At 38.4% G+C, this 27,537-nt stretch overlaps 1 protein-coding gene across 4 annotated transcripts in view; it reads right to left on the reverse strand.

Moving 5' to 3' along the window:
- Window positions 1-1,079: 1,079 nt before the first annotated feature.
- The window catches only part of LOC131684279 (sodium- and chloride-dependent GABA transporter ine), a 64,055-nt gene continuing 37,597 nt past the window's right edge, over window positions 1,080-27,537 (reverse strand). For 3 of the 4 annotated variants that reach the window (XM_058966994.1, XM_058966995.1, XM_058966997.1), the window contains 8 exons: window positions 9,525-9,712; window positions 8,933-9,067; window positions 3,093-3,315; window positions 2,757-3,024; window positions 2,359-2,700; window positions 1,957-2,298; window positions 1,722-1,898; window positions 1,080-1,664 (listed from right to left, as the gene is read on the reverse strand). In XM_058966994.1, coding sequence (XP_058822977.1) covers window positions 1,407-1,664; window positions 1,722-1,898; window positions 1,957-2,298; window positions 2,359-2,700; window positions 2,757-3,024; window positions 3,093-3,315; window positions 8,933-9,067; window positions 9,525-9,712 — 1,933 coding nt within the window. In that variant the 3' untranslated portion in view covers window positions 1,080-1,406. Of the gene's footprint in view, window positions 1,665-1,721; window positions 1,899-1,956; window positions 2,299-2,358; window positions 2,701-2,756; window positions 3,025-3,092; window positions 3,316-8,932; window positions 9,068-9,524; window positions 9,713-16,344; window positions 16,661-27,537 lie in introns of those variants that run through there. The other variant, XM_058966996.1, reaches the window with a different exon arrangement.

Raw genomic sequence — 27,537 nt, forward strand, 5'->3', positions numbered from 1 at the left:
ACGATCCTGGCGTTTCCAAAAATGTTCAGGTGAGTACTATAGAAATACCTGGACGAAGGCTACCTATCAGGTGGATGGAAGATCCCGAAGATGGTGCTACTGCCAAAACCAGGTAAACCATCAGGAGATCTTGCAATGTATCGGCCTATATGCCTGCTGGTTACTCTTGGTAAACTTCTGGAAAGGGACATCCTCAACAGGCTGATAAACTACGCTGAATGTTAGTACGGGTTATCGCAGAGGCAGTTTGGATTCCGAAAAGGGATTTCAACTGTAGATCGAGGTGAAGAGCGCGTTCAACAGTGCCAAGTGAGTGGCGATCACCGTGGTGCTGCGCAATGGCAGCTGGTTCACTACAAGACTGAGGTAGTGCCAGTCAGCAAGATACAGCAAGAGACGTCTCCTAGCGGGTGTCTCATCCTCAATATTGAGGTATGGCGTTCCGGCCCGAACGGCTGCGTTAAACTCAAAGCGAAACCGGACGAGGTTGACAAGCACGTTTCACCTAATGACTGTTCGTTTCGCGAGTGCGTAAATAACGATACCGTCGGAGGCGGTATGTGTCATTACCGGTATAATCCCCACCTGTATCACCTTGTCTGAGGTTGTGGAATGCTACATGCGAAAGAATACACGAAATATAAGGAGACTGGACATAGCAGACTCCTCGGGGAACTCTATCGGTGTAGTCTAAGCCCATCGCCGGAGATTAGATGAGTGGTGTGAGACGAAATATTGGATTCGGAGCGTTGGGGCGCCAGCGTACCGGAAGTCAGACCCCACCCGAAATCGCCGAACCGGCCTCGGCAGCCTACCAGTTTGCCCGCGGATGAGGAATAGCGGGTCGAGTGGCTGCCCAAACCTGCACGCTGAGTTGTTGGTTTTTGTACATTTTTTCTGCTCGAAAGCTATTTGAACGAATGCATATGTATTCCCACCCCATATAAGACACTGTTACCGTCCCTGGTCGCACATGCTAGTGTTGTCTTAGAATACTCATATATTTTAGAGGTATAAATAATGTTTAAAACTATATATCATAATGACATTTTAACAACAGCCCAAAACATACATCGTAATTAATTTTTAAAAGATTTTATTGTGATTTTCTTGTATTCGATTCCATTTTAGTGAACTATTAACGTCACTAAAACTTACAGCAGTTGATCCTACTTTGCATCACAACGAATTCAACTAGAATATTACATAATATAGAGTACACCTTAGAGAACTAATATTTGTTCGCTTCTGGTAACGCAATAAAGCTATCCAATTGTCTTTTACTTGTTACTCTTTCGATACGACGTTTGACGCAAGTATTGATTAACTCTGAACTGCATGATCGGGTGTGGAGGTTCGTTAGTTAACTAATCGTTTTCTCTGGAATCACCAATGAATGCCACCCCTTATCTTCTTGCCAAGTCGTGCTGGTGATCATCATCACCGGCTTCTTGGTTAGAGCTATGATTCCCAATATGGTCCCTGGTCTGTGTGGGCGCCCCATTTCCTGTGAGTGGTGTTTGCAGAATCAGAGGTGCACCGGATGTAGAGTCAACCAGTGCCATCTCTTGACCGTACGTATCGTCCGGAAAATCGTGGTCGCAGTGATGTTCACCGCAGATCTTACACTCATACAGATTGGGTTTTAGAGTGTTCATGATTCTCTAAAATTAAAAAGGTGGTTTGTAGAATTTTCGTCTAACATACTATAAGTTAATTACCTGTCCTAGAGTATCTCCATCAGCCCGCGCGATTTGGTATATGGCAAACGCTGGAATGCAAATAAGTGAAGCTGAGGTTATGGCCCATCCCAAACCGTGTGCCCAACCGGGATAGATGTACTGTCCATTGTGGTATGTTGGAGCTTCGTAGTTGATCAAGCTGAAGATCCACAGTGACTGCAAAGAATACCGTCAATGTTAAGATTGCGATCTCTATAAATTGTTGTATACTTACGATTAACAGAGCAGGTACTGCTATCAGTAAACAGAACCTCAAGTAGAATGAAGGATATTTTCCGGTCATTTGTTTCACGTTTTTCGATAACCGATTAATACCGTAGAACCAAGCGATGGCAACAGTTTCAAAAAATGCCAGAAACATGATCGATATTGAAGCAGCGTAATGGTCAATTAGCTGGAAGAAGTAGATTCCACCTTGTATCAGATTTGGTAAACCGGCAAAAAAGGATACAGTGCAGACGATTAACACTAGCAGCTCGTGATAGACAAGTTTGCGTTTTATCCACCGGGGAAATCCATCTTGAATCGAAGTCACCACTACCTCCACTATGGCGAACTAAAAGGATCATAGTGATTGAATTAGTAGAATTTTTAACAATTCAGAACCGAAGCTCACCTGACTGTTAAGCCCTAAGCAGAGAAGCATAAAGAAGAAGAGAACTGCCCACAACTGAGCAGCCGGCATTTTGGCCAGGGCTTGAGGATATACCACAAATATCAATCCTGGCCCACCGCTTATTACATCCTCTACGGTTGTATTCTGTTCCATAGCTATATTCCCAATTGTTGCAAATGCGAATATTCCTACCAGCAGGCTAGTGATTCCATTCACAAACGACACGGCCAGCGTATCGTGTAGTATATTATTATTATATTTATTGTAACTGGCGAAGGAAATCATCGACCCAAACGCGATGCCAATCGAGTTGAAGTTCTGTGCCGCTGCGTTTATCCACACCTGTTTGAAATATGTCATTAGAAACGAATTCGATTTATATACACAGAACGTCATACATTAGCTCTACCGAGTTCCTGCCAATTTGGGCGGAAGAAATATTGCAACCCCTTATCGGCTCCTTCCAGCGTCAATGCTCGACCCAGAAATACTATTATCAGCACGAACGGTAGAGTTGCTGTCAGATAGCGAACTTTAGCCGACGATTTGATCGATTTCCATATCGCGAAGTAAACCAGAATCCAGGCACAGATCAGACATGCCACCAGTTCCCATCGCATCCCACCGGGGTACTCGATGCCGTGACTGATTTGAAGAACTTTGTTTCTGAAACGAATTATGTACATCAATGGCTGGCTTGTACGCCGCGAATCAATCGCTAGACGTCGACTTACTCGAAGAATTCCTCAGTAGGTGTTCGGGATAATTCCGGCCGGGTAATGTTGTGCTTCATTCGCTCCGGAATCCAACAATCAGGTGTGTTCCACCGGTGGGAACAGTCGGTCCAGGGAAGATCCGGCCGGAAGGATGTAAAGAAGTAATAGATAGCGTACGCAATGATTACGCTGTAGTATGTCGACATGAGAAAAGAAACGACCACACTCGCTAGGCCGGTACCTGGAAAAGGATGGATTTAGTGTAAAGTTGTTTGATGTCACTCATTAAAGGTCGTTTGGGTAGGGAGATCTAGGAATGGAATGAGTAAGTTTTTCTTAGAACTGAGATAACTAGTAAAGATCTAGAATGCTTTAATTTTAATGACGTCTGTATTAGAATTACGACTGGGTTCGTCGCCTGTTGCATCTGTACAGGCGATGAAATTACTTATCGGTATGTGCAACCAATAATCCAGAAGCAGACCAAAAGCACAACCAAATTGCACCGGAAGTGGCCTTTCTGACTGGGTTTCAGAAAAAATTTCGACCTAAATCAACGGGATGGCAGTCATAAAAAGTCTCAATGCCAGTAAGATATATTAACTTTCAAATAATGAAAACCTAGTAGATAGATACATGTTTAAAGCTAGCAATGGAACAAATATAATAATGTGAATGAATTTCATGTTGCGTAGTCCCAAAGTTCCTTAAAACAGAGCTATTCACATATGGATGTACTAGGTAGTAATTCATTTATTCTCAGGGCAAATCAAATCAAGGCAAAAGAGCAATGTATCTAGTTTTAATCCTTTTAATTTTAAGGAACCTCGCTTCCCACTTAATAATAATTTAACTACAATCAGTTGACAGTGAGAATATGGTCTAAAATAACTAATTTGATCTGCATGCGGTGAGATTGTGTATGTGTTAACCTTAAAATATGCTATTTGTTCTCAATCATATATGAACAACTGCCAAATATTCAAGTTATCTTGACAATAAGAATAGGAATTGCATAAATAACAGTGATAACTGATAACTAATAAAAATTTACATTTTTTTTCATTCTGGCTTCCGAATCACGGTGCGCTTCGTTGCCTGTTGGATCTGTGCAAGCAATAAAACAACTTAAGTATTCAACAAACACAGCAAATACTGCACAATTCAATTCCGAAGCAGCCAATTACCATAACCAAATTGCGTCGATCGGCACGCGGTATGTTTGACCGGGTGCCATACAAAACTGTGACATAAATCACTGAGATGACATACATAAAACCTTTTCATGGCAGTAATATGTTTAAACTGGTGAATAAAAAAATCGTTTGCAGTAAGCCAGGGAACTAATCTATTGAATAAACTTTATCTCGAAAAAGCACGTGTTGGTCATGGGTATATTTTGCGAAAAATGCGTCACAGGCTTAAGTTGCCTAGAGAGCAGCGGTCAGTTTCAGCTTCTACTCAGGGATGATGCATCACGGTGTGTTTGGTGGAACAAATTTAATAAAATAATAATCGGTATCTCTAGTACTTCAGGTGAGATCAGCGCGCCTGACCCTCTGACTCATCAAACAACGTCTATCAAAAGATAATTCACATAAAATATAATTAAACACACATGCACTGCAGAAGGGTATTTCAAACAAAAATCAATATTATCTTGAAGGCACAGGCAATAGTAGAAGCACAGACACAGTCTGTGGTAGAAGGTTTTTTATCCAATCCAGCTCACTCGCTTTTTCATTCCTATTCCCGATTCTTTCATTTCATTATTTCTGCTATCTAGGCCCGTTCAAAAATGACTCTGCATAGCTGAAATTCCACTCACGCTCAAACAGATGTTGAAATAAAATCAATTCTTCGGCTTGAAATTCTATCTTCAACATTCGGGCCCTTTGTGATTTTCTTCCGCGTCATAGAACAAAAAATGAAAACAAAAGTGCTGACACAATAATATTCAACAGTGACCGAAATATCAAAGATTCGCCCTAATAAACCCTGCTTGGTAACCAGTTTAAAACAAACCAATAAAATTACTAGCAACGATCCATTTTCGAAGGAGTGATGAGTATATCTACCTACAAAAGAAGTTTTTATCGACGCCGTGGTCACCAAGACCAGTTTAGTTTGTCCGAATCAGCTGAAACACGGGGTTGGCTGTTTGAATGACCCCAAACTTTAACCAGTGTAAACGATTTTGTATTCAACATCAGTCACTGCTAACGGAATAAAGACCTATCTGTTTGTGCAAAGGGTCCTAACCGGATTAATAGCCAATAACTGAGCCATACAGCCTCATGTTCCTGATGTGAAGAAACTGAAAAAATGACTTCTGGTGACATTTTGTTTCTCAATAAACATTTCACTTCACTAACAGAAGACAAAATCTGGCAGCACTTGAAAACAAATGATATTGTGTTCGCCTCTTGCAAAGTAATTTATTTTCAATGATCTTTTGTTTATTCGGAGGTTGATGCCCGCTATATCCCAGGGCCTATGGCTTTAACGCAGTATGTCCACTTGTAAAGACGCCACATCCTTGGATGAAGGAATCTTCTCCAATAGCGAGTAAGGAAGCAACAGTAAACGATACGACGCACTCAGAATTCGACATTGAACTAATTTCACCCAAAATTTTAACAAGAAATACAGCTAGAGCAATTTGGAAGTGATGCAATTCGATGCCGTACTCCCTCTATGTGTGCGAGATACATTCAGTTTTCAAATTATTTGTTCAAGATTTCGAATAGGTATTTACCCACTCGGATATTTTTAAATAAATAGTATTACCCATACTAACCACGCTTTCCGCCGGCCCTGGTTAAACAGCTGTAACATTCGATTTATTCCAGGAATTCGTAGGAAAGGCTAACTATTGGGGCTAACGCTTCATTTTAGAACTATAAACAAAGTAAACAAAGTAAATAGTAATATGACTAGTTCCGTGACGTGTACATACAATGTAAGAAGTTACAAGTAAATGCATTAAACAAATCGAAAGTTATGAAATGCAACCCTTTTGTATTTTTACTGGTATCTAAGGATCTCAATAATATGGAAAAAATGATTACAGTATGTTTTACACCTTTATTTGTGGTTCTGATTTTTAAAAAAATCAATTCGGTTCAGTAGTTTTTGAATGGAACCGCAAATCGTGTTTTTTCGTAAGACGTTCTACAAAGAGCTTCATTGAAATGATACATGATAATGTATAAAATTTTGAATTAATTCGCTTCACAAAAAATCGCGAGAAAGTGTTTTTTACGCTGAAACTTTAAACCGTCCTACTCCCCTTAAGGGGAGCGTCTGGGGTAAAGTGCTCGAACCGAAAGATATTTTGTTTCACGATTTTGAAGGCAAGGCAACAATGGATCTTTTGTGTAATACTAAGATCTATTTGTACATTCAGTCATGCAGAGCTTCACATACGACCGTTCCAAGAGTAGACGTCCAACCATTTCCACGCCGAGGAGTGTCGCGGCGAACACGACTTGTAGCTACTCGATGAACCAAAAAAAAATAGAAAAAAGTTTGAGTTTCGGAAAATGGCTTCATGTAAACTGAAAAATTTCATATTTTATTGTTAAATTCGCTCACTTTTCTTTAAAATAATAGGGAGAAAAAAATATATTCGGTTTTCTGTGGTTTATCGACAGATAACACATATTGTGCATTTTCATAAAAAAATCAAGTCAATTCGTTGATTAGTTTTTGAGTTATCGCGTTCGCTAATTTTGAAAACGCAGTTTCGAGAAAAACGCTATTAAAGGGTTTCCCACATCAAATTACATCACGGAAAAAACGCAGTAGAAAATATATTTTATCACCGTCAGTTTTTTGAAAATTGTTGCCGATAGATTGAAATCTGCGTGTATTATAGCAGATACGCGCGGGGAATGCATGGCTGTTTAAAACAAAAGAAGTGCGGCGTGTGAGGTTCAATACTAACAATTAAAACGATAAAAAAGAATTCGATTTTTACACCAGACGCCTCCCTTAACCCTTAAAAAGGCAAGGAGTCTCAGAGCCCCGGCTAGCTAGAGTTCTCTAGTTTCAATGGAGTTGTAATTTGAAATACAAATGATCAAGCGTTTTTGCGCTTTCGATTCTCTCACTGATAAAACGACAGAAAGGAAGCTTTTGATTTCATTGGGTCTTAGGAGCGCTGCTTCTTGAAGTAACAATTTCAGCTTACCTTTTTGAGGGTTAACAAAGCACACTGGTATATTGTATCGAGCAAAATCTGCTTTGAAATTCCATAAGAAAGACTTATGACCTTCAGAAATGGAATTTTCTCTTATTATATGAAGGGAAAATTTGACAAAGCCAATCCTTATTATTTTTATAAGACAGCCTTATGAAAATCATAAAAATGTGCGAATAAACGCCATAAATGGTCATTTAAGGTTATTATTTTGTAGTAATATGAATTTATTAGAAAAGGGCTGACATTTTAAAATAAGGATTTTCATAAAACAGTCTTATAAAATTTATAACAGTGTTCGTGTTGAATTCCAGAATCTACAAAAAACTTCGTCACTGCGTCGCTTGTCGATATTTTTGCATATAAAAATTACAAAATGTTATTGAAATGGTACATTGTAATGTACAAAATTTTCGATTAATTCGCTTAATGCAAAGTTCTAAAAAAAAAGTGTTGTTTTTTCACACTACCCTTGCTTCCTTCAAGAAAAAAGGAGGTTACGACAAATTTTAAAGACTTGTTCTATAAATAATGAAATATTACATAATAAAATCGACAAAAAACGAATATATTGCATCAGGCTACTTTGCGAATGGTTTTAGTACAAAACTGTTAAATTTAATTATAAATTCAATAAAAATTAAGCATATTAGTGCTATTTTAGTTCTGGGGTACGAAAGAGCCCCACAAAACCGCTGAAAAAGTTTAAAAGAAAAAGTCACGGAACCGTTGTACGATTAACCCGTCGCGCGGAAGTCGCCCACTGAACGAGCAGCCACTGGTGCCCTAAGTCGATTTCGCTAAATTTTCAGAGCAGCGTGCACTCAGTGTACTAGCGCGACTTCCGGAAGGTTAAGTTGACTTAGAGGATGCTGCGTGTTAAGCTAACGGCGATGTCGACTACTATCAATTTTAGCATACATTGAATATATTTTTCAATCACTGATTTGCACTAAAGAGTACGAGAAAATATTTCCAAAAAATTAAAAATTGGGTCGTTGGCAAACCAAACGTATCTCATTCTTAACCAACACACCGATAACTGATTGGATTTTAATATTACGTCAAAATTAATTATACTGGATTGACTAGCTGAGCAGATTTCTCAAATTCGGATGCTAATGACTATGAACTGTTGACAATTTTCAATTACCTCCACACTAAGTCAATTAACATTCGCTGTGTGCTTTACTAATTAATCATCATCGCTGTCGGCACGCAGTTTGCATACGTAACAGAATAACTCATTCTCCCACTCGGTGATAGACAGTGTGTCGACGTTTGTTCGTACCTACTTATTCGGACCTGTTTGTAACTAAATAAAACGGTCGACTGAATAACGCCACGTACCGGAGACTCAATAACGAGAGCGAACTGACAATCGGGTGCTAACTGGAAAGGCAAAAACGTACGATACCTTCGTCGCAAACATTTCAATAATTCATGGCCACGGTTAGACCAAATAGCACATGAAGTGGAGGTCGATTTATGGGAATCACTGTCACTATAAATCAATGTGATTTTGAATATTTATGTCTTGCCTTATATAAGATTCTATTCAAAGTACAGAAACAGAACCCTTAAATGACAAAAAACGATATGATTCTGATGAATTGTTAAATAATTATGGGTTATGAACTCGACGGAAACATACCTTTGAACAATGGGCATAGCTGCCCCAGTGCCCCGATCGGCCCTCGTCCGGTGTACTGTCCGACGGCGAGCTCCATGAACAGCATAGGAATGCCACAGATTAGTAGAATTATATAATACGGCACCAGAAATACGCCTGCAATTGAAAAAGCGGGATGCAATAATTTAGATCGCAGATGATAATGACTATTGCTAATAATGCCGTCATTTTTATTGTACGTGTGTTGGGAGCATCGACTAAAGATAGTTTTCTAATCATTTCAACTTGCTTTCAAAGCGGCCTTACTATATTATTATTATCCTGTTTCGGAAATTTGACCTTCTGTTTAACAGTACAGATTAGAGCATAGTTAGGGTTATTGAAATGATTTCGCTGAAATTGAATGATTTAAGGACATATTGAATATTTGAATTTATCAAAAAAAACTTTTCTGATGTGCGTAGGTTATGTCTATTAGTCTATGGTGTAAATATTATTGATTTATGGCATAATTAGTAATCATTTATCGATATTTTAACATTTTTAGACACCGACATGTCAATGCGTAGAACGTGAGCTCGTCTTTCTATAGAATCTGCATATTTCAACTTACCTCCTCCGCTTTTGTAGCACAAATACGGAAACCGCCACACGTTGCCTAATCCTACCGAGTATCCTATACAGGCCAACACGAACTGCATCTTGCTGGCCCAGTGCTGCTTTCGCGGTTTCAAATTGTCGAGCTCGGAATCATCCGAAACGCCTGCGTAGCTCTCATTGTCGTATGGTTCTTCCGGGGGGCTGTAAAAATGCGCAAATAATTTATTATGGATGGGTGGAAAAAATCAAGAAATCTATGATACAAAACTATGCACTAGTAATGTATTCATAACTACTACGAAGAGTATATTAATGGATTATAATGAACATTTATTTCGATAATTAAGTCTCCCAGACTTCTTGGAATATACCAGAATATATGACTTCCTATAAATTAGTTTCAAGTTTTAAACCTTTTGGGCGGTGGGCTGTGTAAGGCATTCTAGTATGATGTGCATAACAATCTCTTTGTCTTTGCTATTCCTTTGTAACTGTGACAGTTATGAGTATCACAGTAGCAGATGCGATTTTATTTGTTGCTCCAGGAAATGAACGAGCAAAAAACCTCCAAGTAATTGTTGCGTAGAGCATACTTTTCAGTTGAGTGTAGACAATGTAGGGCTATCTTTTTCATTAAAAACCGCAGGATATAGTAATCACTTTGCCTTGCTCAAGTTTCTCAGTATTTTCAACTAATAATCCAGTTGACATCGATTAGATATCCGATAAAGAGTTGGTTGTGGTTTTGACAGCATCTAGTGTAACTCAGTAGCTATACGAAGATTCTGTGGTAAGTAGGTATTACTTACAAAACGATTCATGATGACAAATCATGTATAATCTTAATATACACTGATATAACAGTCGACATAGGTTATGTACTACCGTAAGAAGGTTGCGTGATTGTGAGTACATGGGGTAAGATTTCTGTACTTTGTGCTCTGAAAGGCGTTTGTAATGTAGACTCCTGATTTTTCTGATATAGATATATGGTAGAAACTACTAAATAAATTAATTCGCTGTTTTCAAATTTTGACGGTGGAGCGTTCAATACATTAAACCAGATCAAAACAATTTTAAAGGTTTTTGCTCAACAAAAAATAACAATAATAAAAAGTGTATTGGAGGATTCTAATAGAAAATTTATTAGAATCAATCTACCCTGAAGTGTAGATTGACATTTTTAGAAAAAATACATCAATAATTAATATTATATGGATGGTTCTGAAATGACGAATCCATCTACCTAAACGATAAATATTATTTTTCATATTGGTTGCAAGATCGATTAGCATTTAAAAAAATAGCAAGACTGCGAAGAAGTAAGTTTTCAGTTTGATATAGGTTTCTGTGTTAATTTTATTTCTTTGCGTATTTGTAGTGCTTCTGATTGATTTTCTTGATCAAACACGAGACAGCAGCATTTCCAGAAGTCCCTCATCGGCATTCGATCTTTTGAGCAGCGAAAGTTAGTTCTTCAATAGAAATTAGAGTTTTGCAACGCTTATTGCATCCGTTCAAAATACGTAAAGTTCTGAGAAAGTCGGGTCCATTTTCTAGAGTGCTCATTTAATCCAAGAAGGTAATAGAATTGGGCTATTCAGCAAACGTTTTTGTGTGTTAAGGAAATATTCTCATAACTGTTTGCCTCCCGTTTCTTCATGAAATCATTTGCCTATAATCTTGCTTCAATGATACTCTCTGGTCTGCAGGACAACACAAAATCTACATCTATGTAGTTAAATTCACCCTCAACATACCTTTCAGAACAGTTCTCCATCAAACCACAAGATTTCAAATATTTTTTATTCCGAGAGTTGTCCTACTGGAACTGTAGAGCTAAACACTGCTTAAGGCCAATTGTAGCGGGCCTTGTTTCTGAATGTGATACTCATTATATGGTTCAGATGTGTGCGGGCTTAGGGACTTCACAATCGCATGTATTATCGCAAAAGACTCGTGTATTATTGCCTTAACGTGCTCGATCGCGTGAGCGTTTATATGTCGCTTGTGCTAGCGTGTATGTAACTTCGCGTGTATAAATTCGTTTTTATAACTGTGTCCATTCACATATTCACGTGTGTTCTTGAATTATCGTGCGCGGACTGCGAATTTGATACTTCATTTTCAGTGTACAGTTCTGATGCTAGAAAAGAGTGCTCCTATATGAGCAACCGAAAATAAAAGTCGCAAGGATAGAACATGCTTCGCAAAATTCATTTCAAACATATTAGAATATCAATTTGGGAAATAAACTTCAAGCATAAAAATCGGACAGAAATCCTTCAGCATAAGAATCGCTTGAAAAGTTATCACCCGTAAAACTCGGCAAGGATGAACCTCCAGTATAAAAATCGTTTAAAAATAAATAAATCGCTCGTAGGAGCATCCGTATATCTTGATGTTCAAGATTAAAAGTCGGCCAACAAAAACTACTTTGTAAGAATCGGATATATTTTTTCCGGTTTTTTTACTGAAGATATTTTTATCCGACTCTTACAAAGAAATGTCCCAGTTTGATTTTTATGCTTGAAGTTTGTATCCGGTTTTTATATTCTAATATATTTGAAACGGGTTTTACGAAGCATGTTCTGTCCTTCGGACTTTTATTTTCAGGCGCTCACATCACTAGAGCTCCCGGTCATGTCGCCATGGAACGTGTTGTCTTTTTGTGTGGTTCAACTAAAGGCATGGACCAAGACTGCAGGGGTAAGAATAGGGGCTTCCGAACGTAATTGATTCATGACCGCGAAAACACGGGCGTTTACGGGTTAACTCCTGAGACCGCGTTGGTGAATTTTTCAGTACTAAAACGTTCACTAAGTTAATGCGGCGTTATCTTCTTCGCGAGGTCGCGAGCGTGGGTGTGCATGGATGACTGTGAAGGACTCGAGCGTTTGTATGCAAACGTATTTGTCACGTGTGCTAGCGTGTATGAAGCTTCGTGTGTATAAATTATTTTTTATAACTGTGTGGCCATTCGCGTGGGTTCTTAAATTATCGCGCGGACCGGTATACGGTTAAGGTACTAAGAAAGAGTTCCCTCATATCACTAGAGTCCCGGTCATGTCGTCATAGAACGTGTTGTCTATTGAATATTTTTATTGGTCCAACTGAAGGCATGTGGCTAGGCTGCTAGGACCGAGGGTAGAGACTTCCGGACGCGACCGATTCATGCGGTGGGTTAATGCTTTAGATCACGTATATAAATTTATAGGTTCTAAAACGTTCACCTAATTACCAGGGTGTTTTAATGTTGGCGAGATCGTAGGCGTAAATATGTGTGGATGATTGCAATTGCGTGTTCGCATTTGTGACCAGGTGTGTGTTATCGTTAAGGCCACAAGCTTTTGTACATTTGGAATGGGAGAGATTGTGAGTGTATATGAGAGAATGTGTTAGTAATTATTAGTATGAATCTAATTTAAGATATAGTAATAAAAGGAAACTTAAAATGCCGACTAAAGAAAAAAGATGCAAAGAGATTAATTAGAAGTGTATAAATTGACCGATACTATTTTTAGTATTCATGCGCAGTGAAAAAGCAAATTAATAGACAACAAACACAGACCAATGAAGTAAAAGAGAAGAACACATGTGACATGCAATCAAACTATTTGAACTCGTCTAAATGCCAGCAAATGATGTTAATTTGCCATTAACGACAATCGCATTCTGTTATAATTTTATCATGCTATGCTGACCGGGAATGGATGATTCACGTGAGTTGGTAAACTAATTGAACCTTAATTTATTCAATCCGATCTTCCCGAATGAACCGAATCGAATGCACAAATTGCACACCGGAAGGAATATCCACTGTTCTATCATATACGCCAGCTCTGCATCCATTTTCTGACCCAGCTGTCAGAAATACCCATACGAACATATACACAATTGTGCACTAATACCAAAAACAACAATTGCTACAAAACGATCACTAATAGGCTTCTACTTTTACATTTCTTTAATTAGCCGGTGTACGATGACGAAGTTGACAGATTAATCGACCCCCCACCGCGAACCGTGTTCAGCAAAACTTTACCATTAAACTGTGGAACAATATTTGCAAACCCGCCAGTTGGCCACGCCAGCGTGCACAGGCTAATGGTTGATCGTTAGTTAGGGCAGGTGCACAGTATACAAACAAAACATAAAAAGCCCACAAGCCCTCTCAGTCTCCTCCATGCACCACTATCGAGGCGAAATGCAGTAACCATCTTAAAGCAATTGTCTGTTAGAGGTTCTTAAACGATGCACGAAATATGCTTGATGATGTTTGCAATACCGTCAAACCCATCAACCTAGGGGAAAGAAAATTTTATCGATCAATCGATTTGCTTTAAAATTCTGTCTAGTTTTAGAATATAGGGTGATGTGCCTATTATGGCAGTAGAGCCTATTATGACCCTATTTCGTACCCCTTGGTTTCGAACCAAGCATATGAGATAATGACACTATCGATTTGGCTAAAACAGGTGAGAAAAATAAGCTCAAGTTATATTCTTTATTTGTTGTGCACATACGTATTTAGAACTATCCTCTAAATCCATCTTTTAATTAAAACAAAATCACCTTATTGAAATATCTACTAATCCGCCTCACTCACGTAGTGAACCGAAGCTGGATGCAACGGCGCTTAGCAAAATAAACACTTACGAGCCAGCATTTACCGCCTCATAACTCGTTATTCCAGCACAAATATACTAAACATTGCACTGATACATACCTTTATTTTAGCTGGAGAATCTTTTTACGATAATTTCACTTTAAAATCACTCGTCAAACACTAGAATAGGCCTAGTGTTATAATAGGATAAAACTAAATACGGGGGTTCCTATTATTGGCATGTTTTGCTGATGCACTACCACAATCAAAACAAACTTTTTTTGCATTCATCGTACAGAAAAGAATCACCAGTGCGGCCAACCCAAAACATGAACTTGAAAATATATTGTAATGCAATTTCATGTATAAGTAATCAATTATTTCAAGCTATTCAACTAATTGTTGATTGCAGATATTTTATTTTCATCTGCACATACAATTCGATCTCGAGAAAGCAATGTGTGTTGTGAAACTTGTCATTCTAGTTGCTAACCTTTGAATGGTTTTTTTCTGCGTGCGCAATTCTGGGCGCTCTTCTACTAACAGCTGATGAGTTTCATTGATGTGCGTGATGTTTACGTTTGTTTTGATCGGCTGAAAAAAGCAGAATGATTCGTTTTACAAATCACACGTTGGCGTCCATGATCTGGATACCTAGTTAGAATCGACGCAAATGGAATATGAGGCATTGCGTTTCAACTAGATTGTTTTTCGATGAGGTGGAAATTGGCACACCCATGAGGCGATAATTGGATCGTTGAGGTGGGAATAGATGCACAGAATGGAACATTTATTTTCATTTATGCTGAAAATTGAGGCAATTCTGCTAAATAAGCATTATATAGATGTTTCAGAAACAGTACACTGATACTTTATTCTGAGAAAGGTTATAGATAATATGGCTTCTTTTAAAGTTGTTCAAAAAATAGTGCGACCATCTCCCTAATGGTGCCAAAATAGGCTCATCACCCTATACGTTTGTTTTTTCTTCGAGTATCAGATCAATAAAAATCTTCTGGTCAAAGTCTTACCAGAGGTGGCAACCCTAGCCTTAACCCACGCTAACCGTTATGTGTCTAACAGGGTACCCGGATACTAGGCTTCCTAGTCCCGACCGTTCTGATGAGAACCGGTTTCCCGGTGCTGTATCCATCAGTCTGGTAGTACCAGTAAAATACTGGTATGTTTTTGTAAAAAAACTAAAAGCACCAGAGATAAAACGTTTAAAAATATATTTTTATTGGTAAGCTTTTATATGCTTTAGTCTACCTTCTACGCTCGCTCAGAGCTGAAGCAAAAATTACTCAATTCCAGCTATCAATAAACCAAGTAATCAATTTCTACTGCTTTTTGCTTATCCACTGCACAAACAATACAGTATTGTTCCTCCAGTTGAGCAGTGAAATCGGAAAACCACTGATACGTAACGTAACCTCACAGAAGTGATCCATCGTGAGCGTAATGCGGCACTACCAATATTCACAGAAGTTTAAACGACGCTGGAAGCATCATTGTGAAGAATTTCTCGCAACAATAATTCTAATATTCCCAGTTATACGGATGATGATAAACCTAGATTTGCACAGGGAACTAACTTGGAGTTTCTTAAAGGAGTCGATATCGATAGAAGGAGAATTAAAATCCATTAGTTGAAAAAACTTTTTCCCATGTATTTCTTACAGTTCTTGCTGTGAGGTGTTTGAGGGATGAAATTAAGTGATAAATCTTACATAGCACCAAATTAGCGCCAGTTAGAAAGCGAAAATTTACTCTTGGCTTTTGGCGTGAGAGCCAAACGCGTATAAAAAAATGGGATCAACTAGTTTGTACATTAGGGCACAACACCTAACTTAGAAAAGTTGTATTTTTATAATTCGAACAGCAACTCGAGGTCGGTTAGATATTTTGACACCAACTTGGGGTCAGCTTGATGATAAAGCAGCCAGTGAGGTTGACTAGTCGTTTGTGCAGAAATAATTTTTTATTTTGATGGGAATAAAAATCACAGAACCCGTTCTATAACAGTAGTTCTACAAGTGTTCCATAAAAAATGTTTAAGAGATCTGAGAATATATGATTTTTAAATAAAGTTTTCGTTCGTAGCGATAGATTTGTCATTTTAAACAAAGAATCTGAAAAAAAAAATCAAGTTACTAAGTAGCCAATCCCCACTACTTCCATCTGATTCTTAATACATTCACGTTATACGCTCTGTGAAACTTACGCTCCTGTATATTTCCTAGCCAGTATCGGACTGTTCGGGTAACTTTTCATTACCGGCAAGTCTTCGTTATCATCCATGTATCCATAATGCAGCAATTTTGGGGTCCCGTTCATAGTGGCGGGAGCCTGCCCGCCTCGATTTTTCTCCATTATATGTAATCAAAGTGAAACAAAAACTACACCACTATCGGTCATTGTCACACTCAACCACACTTTTTCAACTTCCAAGAGCTCTTACAGCATAACACGTTTCGGTGACCAGCGATCACGAGACGAATCGGATAGGATCTTCAGTGGCCCATGTTATTCAACGTACTGAAGCAGTTCGCAACGTTTGTGGGGGGATTTAGGTGAGACATATTCCATGATTTATGGCAAAATACCCAACGAGATACCGGGAGTAGTTAACGAAAAGTATATAACCGCACAATAAGCGACCGATCACGTCAGAGTGGATGCTAATCTCTAAAGAAAATAAAATATTGTAATTGTGATACCGAGTTTGCCATCACTTCAACCCAGGATGGCATCAACAAGTCTCTCGGATATAAATAAAGTGTTTCTTATCTGATTACACCACAGGCATGTGTTGGTAGAGCAAATGCGGGAGATCAGTCACTTTATGTGACGGATTAAGTGCGAGGAGATTGATAGGGCTCTTCATTGGATACTCCATCGACGGGTAGCGTTGGGGATCTATAGGCGCCATGTCGGATACATGCTAATGGAATGTTTGATCTTGCGATATCCCCATCAGGGCAGCGTAGAACATTTTGGCATGATGTATTGATTGGTTATATTTACACATGTCTTGTTAATCATGTACAGTGATTATATGGAGATGGATTTTTTTAATAAACGTTTACGTTCAAAGTTTTGTGCATATCAACAAGTTCCTTCACCCCCAAAATCATTCCACGTGCCTACACCGTTCAGGACACACTTATGATCTTCTGCTCGGGTTTGCATCAGTAAAATCACATATGAAAAACATCGAATAATTTCTGCCTACCGTTCTATCTAAGTAGTAAACAAGTTATGCTAATATTTCTGTAATCATTTAGGATCCGCTAAAAATCCAACAATGTACTACCTTCTATATTTAAACTGACAATGCTATGTACAATGTGCTAAAAGCATATTACCTCGCAGGTTATGGTAACAATGATAGTAATTTTTGAAGAACGAATAGCAAAATGCAGAAATTGATAATATTCATAGTTCCCGGTTCCGACTTTAATTTGCCAGTAATCACATCTTCGAATATCATTTTCAGCAACCAGAAGCCGTTTTTGTTCAAATTTATTAGAACAAGAAAAGACGCGCATGCATTCATTCCTTTAAGGTGTAGATGAGTTTATCTACATAATTTTATTAGCTGATTGCAGCTACAAAAAATTACACAGTAGTTATGGTACCAATTAGGTCATATATTATATTATAAATCAAAAGCCACAGGACGGGTGCCATACTAATTATATGACGGTTAGTGTCCGTCAACTTAAATTTATAATGGTGAGGTCTTTATCATACAGGAATGGCCAACAAAATTAATACCGATTTCTTCAGTGTCGATGACAAAACATGACGATTACTTGCCCTCTTTCACCGACTATGCTAGTAGACTCGGGTGAAACGCCCTGCTGCTACCTAGAGAAGGCAAAAGATTCTTTACATTTCCTTTCAATCATGGCCATATGAACCTGCCTAGCTCTAATTTTCCGTTCTAAGTTATTGTTCTAGAATACCTTTCGCCTTGCCGTTTCCAAATCTTTCATTTCTCCTTACCTCTTTGTTTCTTCGCAGAAAATAGGCAACAAAATCGCCAAATCAGAACCTAGCTACAATTAACTCATAGGAATATAAAATTAAATAAAATTGTAGCAAAAATATTTGTAACTCGTGATTATGTTAGCTCATACAAGCTAATCATTATGAATTTAAATGCCGCGTATGACATAATTGATCGATTTCGGGTGTCAAGGTCTCTCTCGAGTCCCACCGAAATTCGGAGAAAATTACTGTCTAATTTTTCGCTTTGAATGGTGTGGTAAATAGACTGAGAATTAACACATGAAATATTGAAACGATGGTGTAGACATACTCCGAAGGCTAAAACAACTTGAAGTAGCGCTAATATCGAATATTGCCTATATGGTACCCTCCCATGTTCTGTTTAGCAGACCACAACAATCTCTGAGTACTGATTTGGCGAATATGCGGGTTTCGAGAAGATCGATCAACGACGGTCCAGCGGACGAGTATAACGTAGTTGGCTCACTTGAGTTCGATTCTCAATCCCGCTCTAGTAAGTTTTCTAGATAGATTTTTCCAACCCCGATAAGAGGCTAAGGTTCTAAGGTTAAGAAGCTATATAAAAGAAACAAAAAAAGTAACATGGTTGTGTACAAGACACAAGCACGGTTACATTGAAAAAGATGCCTGTCTTGCGAACACCATGTGCAAATTTCAGATTTCTAGATTATTGATAATTTCCAGATTATCTGATATATTTTCTCGGATTGATGTTTGTTCATACTAACACAGATAAAAGATCGTCTGACTAGAAAGACAGATCAAGGTGACAAAACATGCGGTGGAATGACAACAATTCTACAGTGATACGCATTTTGATTCAGCTGATTTTCTATCATGGTTCATCACAAAATTAATGTTGAACGGATTTATAACTATGCAATATCCATATAATTTTCAAATGTTTGTATTCATTGGTAAAGTCGCGTAAATGATCATTAATAAGCGCACAGATAAATCAAGTTAATAGAAGGATTTTTCTTTTTTCATCATTTATTTGTTAAGGACGGTTTGCTGGTAACTATGTTTGTCTTGAAATTCGCGACGAGATGGATTTAAACCTTGTTACGGCTCAAACGCACGGTACAAACCAGAAATTCGGCTTCACACTAGCTGTTGTGAAATAACCACTTGGGTCTACAAACGCCACCCTTTCAGCACGCATCGCCGAAGTGTGTATGGGAAAAACTTGGTATTATATAGGAAAGGTGATCTGAGTTGATCAGATTTTTTTGCAGGTTACTATCATGCGCAGGATTTCCAAAAAATGCGAAATACCGGACACTTTAAGGTTGAGTTATACGATAATATGGCGTTTCTCCTAATAGCGATTGCATAATGTAGCAATAACCTAACTAAATTAAGATGTGGTAATCTGACCTTCATAGTTGAACGATAATGTTTGAGGACAAAGAGTGCTTTAACCACGGCAGAATGCTGAAGTAAGGCGGTGAACCCGTCTAATATTTGAACCTTAACCAGAAAAAAATGTTCGTATTCCGTGATGAGTTTAAGGTGGCTTTCCTAAATAAAGCGTGAAATTTCAATTTTTGTATTATTTTGAATAGTACGGTTTTCACATGTTCAACCTGGACTTCTTAACATCGAGACTATAATTGCCAAACGACGTTAATATATGGGCAAACATTACTATTTAAGAGGATCAAGTAAAGTAAAGTTTCACACATTCCAATTCTCAATGTACTGACAAAATATAGAAAGAAGTATGTGTTGTTGATTTTGGCCGTTGTTCGTTTGTATTGTCGTTAATTTTATCGGAGTTCTCTTCTCATGACTCTAGAGCTAAAGAATATCCAATATATAAGAAACGATGTGTTTGCTTAGAACCGAGCTAAATGAAATTGGTATTGCATTTGCCAAGGAGTAATCGTCAAGTATACCATTTGATCGTGCATGATAAGTTGGGTTTATCGTTTCTAATTCTTCTGATCAACGCACGACGACCACCTTGATCGCGATTTAGACTTTATGTCCAAATATGCAAACAAAAAATTTTAATGTTAAATAAAGTTAACAAGTTTTTTGGCTACGAGAGATGCAACAGTACGCAGTAACAGTAACACTGATTTGTTCAGAACTTCTTGATTGTGAGTAATGCAATATTCCTGATATGTTGAAACTGGTTAGAGTCGACAGCCAACTTCGTAGAAAGCTACATATTCTCTTCGAATGAACATTCCCCTTCGCCGAAGCGTGTTACTTTTGAAATCAATCGATATAATGTTGATTCTAAGCTCGTATATCGTCTTAATGTTCATTCTTGTTCCATCTTCGCTTTAGGAATACCAATTACGGCTCTTTCTAATATTTACCAATTTTGTGCATTTTTTTTTGTAAATTATTCAATAGACGTTTTGTGCAATCGTGACTATGACCGGCTTGGAAAGATGTAAAAACTGAACTAAATAATACATTTGAAATAATAACTAACTTATAAGCCTGACTGCTAATAAGCCTGACTGCTGTTTACCCTAGCGTGTCTAAATTGTGAAGGTGAAGTCACTCACAGATTTGTTGACCATCGTGTTCTGTTTAGCGCGACGTTTAATAAAGTTAACAAGTTGCGTGCTGGTAGGATGTCGGTCCCTTTGTATATAGTTTATAGTTATAGTTTAAAACACATCATATGTCAGTTATGGAAATAACTGTCAAATTCATTCCCAAAGGTGCATGCAATGCAACATGCATATCAGCGGGGGAAGTCTACTACCACCCTGTTACACAATGTTGTCTACAACATTGAAAAAGCTTTTTCACAAAAGCATTCAAGTTAAGGAATGTTTCTCGATATTGAAGGTGATTTTGACAAGGTGTCTTTCGAATAAATTTTGGAAGCAGCACAAGATCATGGAGTACCTTCATATATCACGAACTGGATACACGCAATGCTTAGAAACCGACATCTGTGCTCATCGTTAAGACAAGTAGAGATGAGGAAACTGAGTGTCTGCGGATGTCCTCAAGGTGATGTGCTGTCACCACTTCTATGGAACCTTGTCGCCGATAGCTTGTTGAGAAAACTAAATGAGCTTGGGTTTCCGACGTATGGTTTCGCCGATGATTATCATATAATGATCACCGGTATTTGCATTAACACACTTTTTGATTTGATGCAACAAGCCTTATGTGTTGTTGAGCGGTGGTGTCTTCATGTTGGACCATCAGTTAATCCAAATAAAACCTCAATGGTGCTTTTCACGCAACAAAGGATTACAACCGGAGCTCGTCCATTGCAGTTTTTTTGACTCTGAAATTATTGTCGAAGATCAAGTTAAGTACGTTGGGGTAATTCTCGACTCAAAACTTAATTGGACAGCTCACATCGATTTCAGGATCAAGAAAGCTTGCATGGCCTTTGGCCAATGTAGACGGGCTTTCGGCAAATCTTGGGGACTCAAACCCAAGTACATTTTGTGAATCTACACAATTGTTAGACCAATACTGGCATACGGGTGCGTTGTTTGGTGGCAGAAGGGAGAAGTCATGACAATCCAATCAAAGTTAAACCATCTTCAGAGAATGGTCTTGATGGCGATGACTGGTGCGTTCTCGACAACACCTACTGCTGCTCTCGAGGCACTTCGCCGAAGCGTGTTACTTTTGAAATCAATCGATATAATGTTGATTCTAAGCTCGTATATCGTCTTAATGTTCATTCTTGTTCCATCTTCGCTTTAGGAATACCAATTACGGCTCTTTCTAATATTTACCAATTTTGTGCATTTTTTTTGTAAATTATTCAATAGACGTTTTGTGCAATCGTGACTATGACCGGCTTGGAAAGATGTAAAAACTGAACTAAATAATACATTTGAAATAATAACTAACTTATAAGCCTGACTGCTAATAAGCCTGACTGCTGTTTACCCTAGCGTGTCTAAATTGTGAAGGTGAAGTCACTCACAGATTTGTTGACCATCGTGTTCTGTTTAGCGCGACGTTTAATAAAGTTAACAAGTTGCATGTTGGTAGGATGTCGGTCCCTTTGTATATAGTTTATAGTTATAGTTTAAAACACATCATTGGTTTACCTCAAAATAAACTGAAATTTGAACCGAATTGTTTGTGCGACGCTTGAATTGTTTCAATGTGATTCTGACCTTACTGTGATGCGTTTCTTGTCGCTAGTATTATTCCGCTCGGTTGTCTGAAGCTCTTTGAAGGTTTGATCACATGGAATACGAATCAATGTGCAACTCTGAACTGCTCTGCTACCGACTCATCGATATGAGGCATTGTGAAATTTATAAAAAATGCCAGTATAATATTTAAACTATAAACGACGTTTAATTCAAATTTGTCATTTTTAGCAATGTACTTATGAGTTACAAATATTCGAGTGCATTTTTTTATCTCGATAATAGAGGTTTTAACCTTAAGGCCATTCGCCTCTTCGAGTTAGAAAAAGCTTTTATGAAAAATTTCTAACCCCATGTGCGGAGTCGGAACTCGATCCCAGGTGCGCTACGTACAAGGCAAGGGATCATCCATAAATTACGAAGCATTTTTTGAGTAATTTTTAACACCTTTAACCCCTCCCCCATCGTAGCATTTCGTCACAAACCTCTAAATACCTGGTAATTACGAAGCTTGACGGTAACTCTCCCCCTGTCCCTGTAATTTTTTTTAAATAAAAAACGATGTTAGTTATTCCCCTTTAAAAAAGCTACGTAACCTGACATAACCCCCTACCCCCCCCCCCCCCCCCCCGTCATCACTTATGGATGATCCCCAATCGATTTACCAACTATGCTACGCCCATCCCCTTGTGCATTTCTTCGAACACATGCGTTAGTATGTATTTATATCCATTTTCAGAGCGGGCCCCTAACCCAATGTGCCCATGCGTAAAGACGGTGTGTGTTTGGGAAAGTCTTGTGCAGGCTTGCAAAAAAATGCATCTGTTTTACCTATTTTGCACAGATTTACGGTTTATTCAATAGTGTACATTTAAAACACACAAATAAATTTAACAATATTTTTCCTTGATTTTTACCGATAATTGTCTGAATCGATAGGTTGCGTTTTATGAAAATCTATCAACAATTAACAAAACGTATGCAAAGTTTCATCTGTTTTCAAATCTTTCTAATACGGATTTTTGAATGCCAAACTAAAGCTGCTAACAATTCTTAAGTTGGAAGTTTAAGTTCTCTGAATTAGAATTAGCGAAAGCCCATCAACAATTAACAACGCTACAAATTATTCCACATTTTCGTAATGCGTATCGAAATTCAAATTTTAGTTTTACACCTAGCCCCAGCCCCATACAGTTCAGTAAAGCATTTTCAATACTAAAACAACCAGATTTTTACCCTGTAACAAATCGTGGAGTAGTACCGGGAATACGACTAGCGCGCTCACCACTTGTTTGAATATGGAAAGGCAGCGTATGATTCAGTGAAACTAAAGGAACTAGGCTAGTGCTCCACACAAACCGCTGATATTCACTTTTGTTCTCTACGGCTACGTTATAGGCATTGAAGGAAGCAGACAATCGAGTAGGGGAACATGGGGACACTTGACCAAGCAGAAAATTCTATTTTTGGCTATGGCGTCTTCTATTCGATTCTTAATTTTTTTTCAAAAATATATTTATACTTGTTGCGATCCCTTAAGGTAATTTTAAAAGTTTGGAATGAAAAATCCTTTCCTTACAGAAAATATTACGTGATTAATAAATTTGTATTAAATGATGTAATTTTTATCAAACTTTGTATGGACATATCTACTCGACTACTAATGACAATTAAAGCACTAATATACCATCTTAATCCTTGTGGATCAGTGAAATAATTTTACATAAATTGGAACATTGGAATAGTTATTACTAGAATTTGCATGACATTGAATGCAATAACTAATGTTGGGGAGACATGACCAAGATTTTATGGGGAGACTTGACCAAGTGGCAATTAGCTGAAGAAAGATGCAAAATCCCTGATATTTATTATGCTTTGGTACCTACTGTTAATGTTAATTACGCCATAAAAAAATCCCACCTCAAACATAAGTCTTTATATTTTAGTATTAATAAACAAAGTTAGCAACAGTAGGACTGATTTTGTGACGTGTGAACACGCAATGCAAGCAGTACAGTTAATCCTTAAAAAGAAATGCATTAAAAAAATCGAAATTTATCGAATGCAACCGTTTTATATTTTTTACTGCTACCTAAGGACCTCGACAATATGGGGAAAAATAATTACAGTATGTTTTATGTCATTATTTTTTGTTATGATTTTTCAAAATTCTTTTGGTCAAGTCTCCCCACGCCTTGGTCAAGTCTCCCCGCAGTGGGGAGACTTGACCAAAAAAAACGATCACAGAAAAACTTTTGTAACTTTTCAAAAATGAAATTAAAAATTCTGCAAAAAATCATGAAGACGCACAATAACTTTGCACATTATATCTCAATGACTTTTGAGGGATTGAAGGCTTTTTTAGAGATTTGTGCAGTTTTAGCTGAAAACCTGGACAAGTCTCCCCATGTTCCCCTACTCGAAGAATGGCGCATGTGCACCAACCACAAGCTGTAGTAAGTATACAAACATCTTGACATCAGAAGGCTGATAAAGCACGGTATACTAGGGGAACCCGGGGTTAGCTGACGGTTGTGGTAAGTTGGCGGAATCTCTTTTTCTCCTTTTCTATTAAGCATAAGCGCTTCCTCTCATTGTGCACCTCAAGTTATGTGAAACCCATTATCCAATATGCTTTTGCTGCAAAGTATTTTGTTTTGAAGAGACTGTGAGCGATATTGTGTTTTGAGCATACCAAGTAAGTTTTCTAAGTTTTAAACAGTTTGTGTTATTTTCAATCTTTTTCTCAAATGATTATATTTTTAGGTAGTGCTTGAAAAGAGCTTTCAGTGTCCGGATAGATATTACATCTATCCACAAACAAAAGTTATTTCTTAACTAGTTTTTTTTTTAAATATGCGGTTGAGGTAAGTTGGCGGTGATGAACGCGGGGCAAGTTGATGGTACTATTTACAGTGCAAAAATAGGCATCAAGCATTTTTATTTCTGGAATTCACTCCAAAGTAAGAAAATCCTTTTCTTGTGTCTCTCGCCGATGCAGAGGACATTTACTTTGGCCAATCGCTTGAAGAATTTCGAAAATTTGCTTTAGAATATGGAGTACGCGTCGAAATCAAAATGCCGGGGTACTGAGACTGAAATACTATAACAAATGTTTAATATTCAGTTTTCTTGATAAGACATTCAGCATAATCCATAGAGATCCCTGAAGCAATTGAATCACCATTTGATGGTTTATTTTTTAACGTATCTATATCCGTATCGTGTTTTTCGTGTCACATATTTTTGTCAATGAAAACAAAGACAATGCAACAAACACTTTGATAACATTCAGAGATGTTGCCAACAATCTATCCTTTTATGCAACGTCTTCTATTTTGCAAGATATTCCAAAATCAAACCGATAAAATATGACAACTGAAAACACCGCCAACTAGACCCGGTCTCCTCAACAGTGATCTGGACATATAGCCCAGATGTCGAGAAAGAGACCATCTAACGTTATATTCAGCAGACAACCTAGAAGAGGTCGTCGACTGAGGACGGGATACCGCACTCGCTGGCAATCGAGAAATATGTAGGGGAGCCCGGGACTAGTTGGCGATTAGGGTAAGTTGGCGGAATCCCTTTTTCTCTGTTTCTATTAGACATATAGCGCTGCCTCTTCTTCTGTACCTCAAGTTATGTGAAACTCGTTTTCCAATGTGTTTTTGTTGCAAAACAATTTGTTTGGTGGAAGTTGTGGGTGATATTGTGATTTCGAGCATACCAAGTAAATTTTCTAAATTTTAAATACTTTTTATTATTTGGGATGATTTTCAATCCATTTCCCAAATGGTTATATTTTTCACTAGCGCGTGAAAAGAGCTTTCAGTATCCATATAGATATTACATCTATCCACAAACAAAAGTTATTTTTTAAATAGTTTTTAATAAAATATGCGGTTGGGTAAGTTGGCGGTGCTGCATGCTGGGCAAGTTGGCGGTACTGCGACAGTGCAAAAAAAGTCATCAAAAAAATTTATTTCTGGAATTCACTCCAAAGTAAGAAAATCTTTTTCTTGTGTATATCGCCAATGTAGGAGACATTTCATAACCCTCCGAGCTCTCGATCGAAGCAGTTCGTTTTCTGGTGCTGTGCATAAAGTGAACAAGAATAAATTGTCAGTGAAGGTCAACCATTGTTCGAGGCAGTCTTTGTTCGCCGGTGCCCAGGCTGGTGAAGTGAATACCAGAATAGCCGAAATCGCCGCTATATAAGCTAAGTATTTTTTTTTTCTTTCATTTCCCTTTCCCCGATCGGTCTCTACTTCTGCCCTTTCCCCTGAATATAAGTTTCATCTCTCGTTTACACCACGTGTTATCCTCGTGCCTAAATGGCCGAGGGCGAAGTAACATTGGATGGGAATGATATTCCCATGGATATACCGGATAAACCCGAAATTACTCCCTCCCCTGATTCCCCCAGTCCTCCCCGTATTAAAACATACCCAGCCAGTTCGACTGGACCCTGGGTGGTGTATTTCCGGCCCAACACGAAATCGCCCAATATTCTAGAAATCTCACGGGAGCTGACTGCCAACTACCCGTCCGTGGCTCAGATAACACGTGTTCGAGCTAATAAGATACGCGTTATAGTAGATGACCTCGACCAGGCAAACCAGATTGCTCGCAGCGAGCGTTTTACGAAGCAATTCAAAGTGTATGTGCCTTGTAGAGTTGTGGAGATCGATGGGGTCGTCGCCGAACCGGGTCTAAAGTGCGAAGACCTGTTGAAGTACGGGGTTGGCTGCTTTAAGGACCCTTCACTTCAAAAGGTGAAAATTCTGGAATGCAAGCAATTGTTTTCCGCAAAAACTGAAGATGATAAGACAACTTATTCTCCGTCAGACTCGATTCGGGTGACTTTCTCCGGATCTGCTCTTCCCAACTATGTCCTCCTGGATAAGGTTCGCCTACCTGTTCGCCTATTTGTACCGCGGGTAATGAACTGCAGCAATTGCAAGCAACTGGGCCACACAGCCACTTATTGTGGCAATAAAAAACGGTGCGGCAAATGCGAGGGAGAGCATGAGGATGACGCTTGCGGTGGAGAAACTGAGAAGTGTATTTACTGCGGGGGCCCTCCGCATGCTCTTAAGTCATGCCCGGCGTACAAGCAGCGCGGGGATAAAATTAAGCGCTCCCTTAAGGATCGCTCAAGGCACTCTTATGCAGAAATGCTAAAGAATGCTTCGCCATCTGTCCCTTCCGAAAATTCCTTTGCTCTTTTGGCTGGCGTTGAGCAAGAATCTGACGACCCACAAGAGGGAACA

Source organism: Topomyia yanbarensis, chromosome 2, assembly GCF_030247195.1.
Source record: "Topomyia yanbarensis strain Yona2022 chromosome 2, ASM3024719v1, whole genome shotgun sequence".
Taxonomy (NCBI): domain Eukaryota; kingdom Metazoa; phylum Arthropoda; class Insecta; order Diptera; family Culicidae; genus Topomyia; species Topomyia yanbarensis.